The 6,612-nt window shown below is 43.9% G+C and overlaps 1 protein-coding gene across 1 annotated transcript in view; it reads right to left on the bottom strand.

Moving 5' to 3' along the window:
* Positions 1-6,612, bottom strand: part of LOC105004301 (SH3 domain-containing kinase-binding protein 1-like) — a gene marked incomplete at its 5' end in the record, with an annotated part of 32,609 nt that overhangs the window by 16,934 nt on the left and 9,063 nt on the right. Inside the window, 2 exon segments of the mRNA XM_010862207.1 lie at positions 1,811-1,891; positions 4,566-4,617. Coding sequence (XP_010860509.1) covers positions 1,811-1,891; positions 4,566-4,617 — 133 coding nt within the window.

Genomic DNA, 6,612 nt, shown 5'->3' with positions numbered 1-6,612 from the left:
CACAAACTCACGTCGTTTGGGCGACCTGGACAACTGGCAAAGCTTTAAAAAGCCCACCAGGTATCATACAGACATCACTGTGGTCAGCCCCACAAAGTTCAGTAAGGGAGTGTGGATTGCTAGGAACTCTTTTCCTGGTCCTCAGGGACCAGAGGAAGAAGGGCTTTGCTAAAATACAAAGGAGCGGAGATTCCTCCTGCTGGGAGGGACGGGCACTCTGGCAGCCTACAGAACGAATGGGAGAGAGGGTTTGTGCCCACCTACTAGGGAGGTCGAGTCTCAAGGTGGGGCTGGTTCACCAGCTTCCCTGTGGCTTTGGACCAGAGCGTCTTCACCCTGACCCACTGCGGCCTAGAGCAAGGCATTATGAGAGGGGAAGGAAGCAGAAGTGTGCGGCCATTTGGCCAGCCAACTAGGGTGGCTGTTCACATGTAAGCCAAGGCCATATGCTAGTCAGCATGGAACAGAGCAGGCAGTGTCCTCAACACAGAGCCTGGCGAGAAGCCCAAAAGCAGCCACATGTCCCCTATGAGGACAGAGGCGGTGTTTAGCTATGTCACAACATGCACACTTCTATCAAAGAACTATTCGGATGCTGAGTAATTTTACTGATCTGTGATGCAGACCTGGCCTTCACAGTGAGCTTCTACAACTCAAGTTTTAACTCTTCACTCTGAAAGAAAGACGTATAACTTCTTAAGAACTTGCAGTGTTGGTAAAACTTGTGGCACACTGATATAAAATATTACATTTCACAATAAAGCTTCATGAGGCCACCCAGGAGCACCTACAAATAATTGTGTGCATTAATTCAGCATTTCTCTTGTGACTTACAAATAACTGCTTTTTAAAATGGAATTTGCTCTGCCTCCTGTTAATAATAATAACCTAACAGTTTTCCCATAAAATGTGTGATCAATCAAATTTGAGACACCTAATAAAAGCAGCCCTTCCACAGCATACAGATTTCTTTGGGAGGGACACTCAGGCTGTAGAAGTCAAACCCAGCCATAAAACCGACTGTGTGATACAGGTTAGGGTACTTCCCTGAACATGATAATTTTTGACCCCCTTAAGGGGACTGTGGGCAGCGGGCTGCTTCTCCCAGTTTGGCCATGCCAGCCCCATCATCAACATTCCTGACCAGGGACGTGTGTCTATAATACAGTAGCCAGAGTCAAAAGCCCAGCAATGACTGACAGCTTTCGTTTGTCTGGATGGGAATCTCTCTAAGCCATACTCACTCATCAGCAGGTAATGAGCGCCTGGGGCACTAGGCTAGCCAGAAAACGTGGCAGGTACATCCGGGCCCTCGGGGGACTCACACTCGGCATCCTGACTTCAGGTTGCTGCTGGTGTGGCTGCTGCTGCTAAGTCACTTCAGTCGTGTCTGACTCTGTGCGACCCCAGAGACGGCAGCCCAGCAGGCTCCCCCGTCCCTGGGATCCTCCAGGCAAGAACACTGGAGTGGGTTGCCATTTCCTTCTCCAATGCATGAAAGTGAAAAGTGTCTGGTGTGGGGAAGGCGGTAACTGCAAGAACATTGGGATGAAAGAGCCCCAGTGTGTTAAATGACTATCTGGGTGTTTTTCATTTGATGAGAAATGCTGGCCCAAAGAAGCACCACAATCACTCTCTCTCCTATTTCCTTAGATACAGGAAATTTAAAAGTGATCAAAACAAAACCATAATCACCATATTGCATATTGCAAAGAAAAAGAAAATTCTGTGGGTAATCTGGAGTAGCCCTGTGACAGACAGTTCTGTCCCCTGCTGTTCTAGAAGTGCCAACGAAGACGTGATTTCATACCTTTCTCTTCTGTTCTGTTTGGAAGCGTTTCCGGTCTTTCAGGAGGTATCTTTTTAATTTCATGTTTTCTTTCAGTGGTACCTGGGCAGGGGGAGGATAACAATTATTAGCAAATGTTTTCCTATCCACTTATTAGACGCACTAGCATTTAAAATATTTATCAGGTACAGCAAAGTCAACAGATTTTTTCCCCCCTAATCTGAGGGCTGGTGTTATCTGGCAAAAACAAGCTACTTAGAAACAGAGCAGAAGCCACTTTTGGCATATGCCATTAACTCTGCCTACCTATACATTCTTAATTTACAAGAACACCACTACTATTTCTTGATGTTTAAATCTGACTTCCTTCAGCATCAAAGTAGACACAGGAGACCATGTGGTATGGGTAGGGAATATGTATAAATCAATAAACAAATCCATGGGATAAGATGATCATTGTTTGATGCCACCAAATTTGGAGCGGTTTGTTATGCAGCAATGGTAACTAGAACATGCATTCTTTTTTTTAATTGAAGGTTAGTTAACTTACAATATTATATTATTGGGTTGGACAAAAAGTTCGTTTGGGTTTTCCTGTAACATCTTATGGAAAAACTTGAATAAATCTTTTGGCCAATCCAATAGTTTCAGGTGTACAACATAGTGATTTAATATTTTTGTTCACTACACCCCATATAATGTTATTAAAATATTGACTATATTCCTTGTGCTGTATATTACATCCCTCTGACTTATTTTATAACTGTTGTCTGGGCCTCTTGAACATCCCTTTAAGTGGTGGGATATAACGAAAAAAAATTGGTGGTTTTCCCTAGGTCCTTTGCATCGGAATTCCTCAAGTACCACATTTTCCCAAACAGGACAATTTACACTTCCTCTTCACGCACATGGACTGTAGCTGCTCCCTCGCCTGGGGCCTTCATCATCGTCAGTGCCCTCAGGTTCATAAGAACACTTGGAAAATAGCTGAAGCATGAAACCCATCACAAGTACTCCTCTGATTTATGGACTTGGTTGAGTGATTGACAAATCCCTTATATGACCAACCCTATAGATGGGTGCTTGGTACTAAAATTTCAATCACACGGCATAAGAGGCCAAAAGAACTTAATGAGTCCCCTGAACACACACTTTACCTAATCTCTTTAATGACTCACGACAAATTAAACACTGGATCTGATTTCTATCAGTTCTGTACCTGATTTTTTTGTAGTCAAATAACCAAACACAAGGAAATATAATGAGAAAGAAAAGAGGAATATCTATGCCCCTGTCACAAAGCAGCATCCAAGATTATACAGGAGGATAAAAGAACAGTAGTAGTCATCGAGGAAGATTAAACGCCAATCATGCTTTATCCCTAGAGATCCAGTACAACCTTTGGTAGAACTGTTTCAAAAGGATAATAATTTTCCTACCATGCTACAATCTGGTCTCCTAAGGCTAATGAAGAAGTTCAGCACCATTCTGAGAGACACAGGAGGAATGGACAGTCCTATTGCCATGAAGAATCCAACCCTAATGACATTCCAGGCCACCTGAGCCTGGGACCACTCAACTCACCTCCTTGGTCTCCATAACCCGTCACTCAGGCGTCTAGGGAAAAGGGTCTTCAGAAAAAAGCCAATCAAGAGCCTGCTTTCATCTCAGCAAAATAAAATATTTATCCAGCCAGAACCACTAGGTGGCAAAGTTAAACTGCTCAACACAAACAAGGATGGGGGCTGAGCAGGAGATGCAATTAACATCCCATTTTGGGGCTTAATCTCTGTAATTCTCAACTATGCCAAAGGGAATGAGAAAGGAATGTGAGGTCAAGCTGATTTTTACCCCCAACAGGATGGGCCAGAAGAAAAAAATCACTCCTAACAAGTGGGTTGAATAAACCAATCGGGAAATGTATTCATACTTTAAATGCTATATTAGAATATCGTAACTGCAGAATTAAAAACACCCCTGCTCTTCTTCAGTTTGAGTTAATTTTTTTAAATGCCACTTAACTAGCTATGCATGGAGGAATTTCTCCCTAAACTGTGTTTCTAACCATGTTAAAGAGCAGTTCTTCCAGGAACTAGGAATGCTCATCTTTATGTATGAGACGTCAGTGTACAATGAGTTACCAAGTGTTGAACAACGTCAAGTCTTTCTATATTATTCAACCTTAATATCTGAAGCCCACAGAAAAAGTGAATTAACTGGACTCTTTTCCAGATGAGAAAAGAGTCATGAGGGAAAGTATTGCTAGAAAAAAAACACTTTTTTGTTGTTGGGGGCAAGTGAAGTAAGTACAAATTTTGGTTAACCGCATAGGACAGAAACTGAAAATTCAGCACTGCCATCCATGCACAGGGACGCCATGACCCATGGGAAGCAGTTCTTCCCAGGCTGACCCTCAATGGGCAGACACGGGCAAAGCACACAGCTAGTTCTTCTGGCCACAAAAGTGGTTTATTTTTATTTTTTAAAAAAAGCAAACAAAGCTGGCTGATTCCAAAACAAAGTCTTTCCAGTCATTCTCTTTGAAAGCTAGATTCTGTTGCTGTTGTTGCTGTACTGGGGATACATTTTAATGACACATTTGCTTGTTTAGGAAAAACAGGAGTGTATTTAAAACCTGCCTGTTGAGACCAAATCATTACTTCCCAATTTGGTCATCTGTGGCCTTTGAATCTAAAGCTCTTGAGCTCTACCCAGGATGCTGTAAACATACAGAAACAGAAAGATAGTGTGTTGACAGAAGCGAGAGGTACATTACCTGCCCCTTGCTTGATCACGGGAGCCGAGGGAGGAGGTGGCTTCTTGGGTCTCTGAAAAATTAATGAAAATGATACCACATGAGATTGTTGGCAAGCCTGGCCTCTCACATAAGGACCACAGACAGTGTTTTCTAGATGTAGCTTGGACAGTCCAAAGAAGCTCTCCAAAAAATTGAGCAATTCTCTCTCCAGGGATGTCAGGTTTTGGCACCTTTAAACAAACACTAAAATAAATCCAGTCTGCAAAACAAAGCTCTGATGGACAAATGAAATACCATTTCCCCCTTTCTAAATTTGTAACAGCCTTCTGGAAAAGCACGGCTCAGCAAAAATGGCCTGAAACCAGCAAGCACAATGGTACTCCTACGCTGAAACCGCATTTGCAATTAAGATTTAATCTGCTGAATAACCAAGCGATTCAGAAAGAGTCACTGGGAATGGCTCTAAATTAGATGGGCTCTGGCTGTGGGACCTGCAACAAAATGCAGGCTGAGGAGCCCCTGTGGCTGGGCAGGGTTCTAAGCCTCTTGCCCCTTTTCACCTCAAGGCTGCTAGGGTCCCCCACAGACCATTCATACCCTGGACACTGGAACGGAGTTTCTTTGCCTATCAGCTGCTATTTATTTTTCTCTCCCACCCTATCATTCTAGAGGGGGATGAGCAGCAATGCAATCAATGGCATCTCCTGGCTCACCCAGGACTGGCTGGCTATAGGACGGAGGCAGTTGGGCTGGACTTGGCAAATGTCCTGGGGCTGAGAGTCCAGCCAGGGCAGAATTCTTGGACACCATTCTTGGACAGGGGAGAAGGGAGCCAAAGGCAAGGAGAGAACCATCTCATTATCAACATCATTAAGGGAGACTTCCCTGGTGGTCCAGTGGCTAAGACTCCGTGCTCCGAATGCAGGGGGCCTGGGTTTGCTCTCTGGTCAGGGAACTAGATCCCACATGTGACAACTAAAATGATTCTGCATGCCACAACCAATACCTGGACCAGCCAAATAAAGAAGTAAATGAATAGCTTTTGAAAAAACATCATTAAGGAAAGATGGACTTGGGGAAGGTTTGAGTATATGATCCATGTTTCTGCTGATACTTCTCCTGGCCCTCTCTGGCTACCATATACTTGTGATTTTTAAAAAGCTCCACAGACTCTTCTGCATGCTGAAAAAGCACTACTGTGACCAGCCAAAGTGCCCAACCCACCTGTACCTCCCGGTTCCTGATGCAGTACCAGGGCACAGGAAGAGATGGTTTTCAGTAAAACCTACAGAATACGAGACCCACAAAGAACTATCTCAGGGCGTATCACAGTATGCAGGCTCTGGATATGAAATTTCAGCTCTGCTCTATGAGCAGGGTGATTTGGCCAAGTGACCCCAAGTAAGAGTATAACATGGTGGGCAAGAGGCAGGGCTTCAGAATGTGGCCGTCATTACACAGCTTGGTTCTTTCCATTTTTACCTGTGGACTCTGGGCAAGTGACCTCACCTAGATGAAAGCTCCCATCTGTAAAATGGAGATAATATTATTACTTCCCTCTTAGGAGGAGGTGGTTTCACAAATGGAGAGAATCAGTAAGCACCATCTCATCCAAGCCTCATGACAACTCTGAAAGGAGTGATATTATCATGCCCATTTTTCAGATGATATAATTGAGGCTGCAAGAGATAAAGTCATTTCCCAAAGTCACCAGGCTAGTAAACGGGACAGGGGGCCAAGAGTCTAGGCCAGGGCTATCTGTCCTGTAGGCGTGCTCTTAACCCCTGTGCAGCGGCCATGCTGCCAGAGGGCATCCACGGACAAACCATCTCACGGCCATAAACCACACAGAGTTTACAAAAGCACAAGGAACTGTCATATGTTAACATTAAGGAGGGAAAAAGGGGTATCGAATTGCAGCTAGAGTATGAGCTCAACTATGTTACAATGCATTCAGAATGTGAAAAAGACTGGAAAGACAGAAATCTATAATGCTGATCTCTTGTAGGATTATGAGTGCATATGTGTGCTTCCTTAATATTTTTCTGTACTGTCTACATGCGTC

This window comes from Bison bison, unplaced genomic scaffold, assembly GCF_000754665.1.
Source record: "Bison bison bison isolate TAMUID 2011002044 unplaced genomic scaffold, Bison_UMD1.0 scf7180017461984, whole genome shotgun sequence".
Taxonomy (NCBI): Eukaryota; Metazoa; Chordata; class Mammalia; order Artiodactyla; family Bovidae; genus Bison; species Bison bison.
Note: the sequence above shows the minus strand (reverse complement) of the source record. Positions and strands in the feature narration are given on the sequence as shown.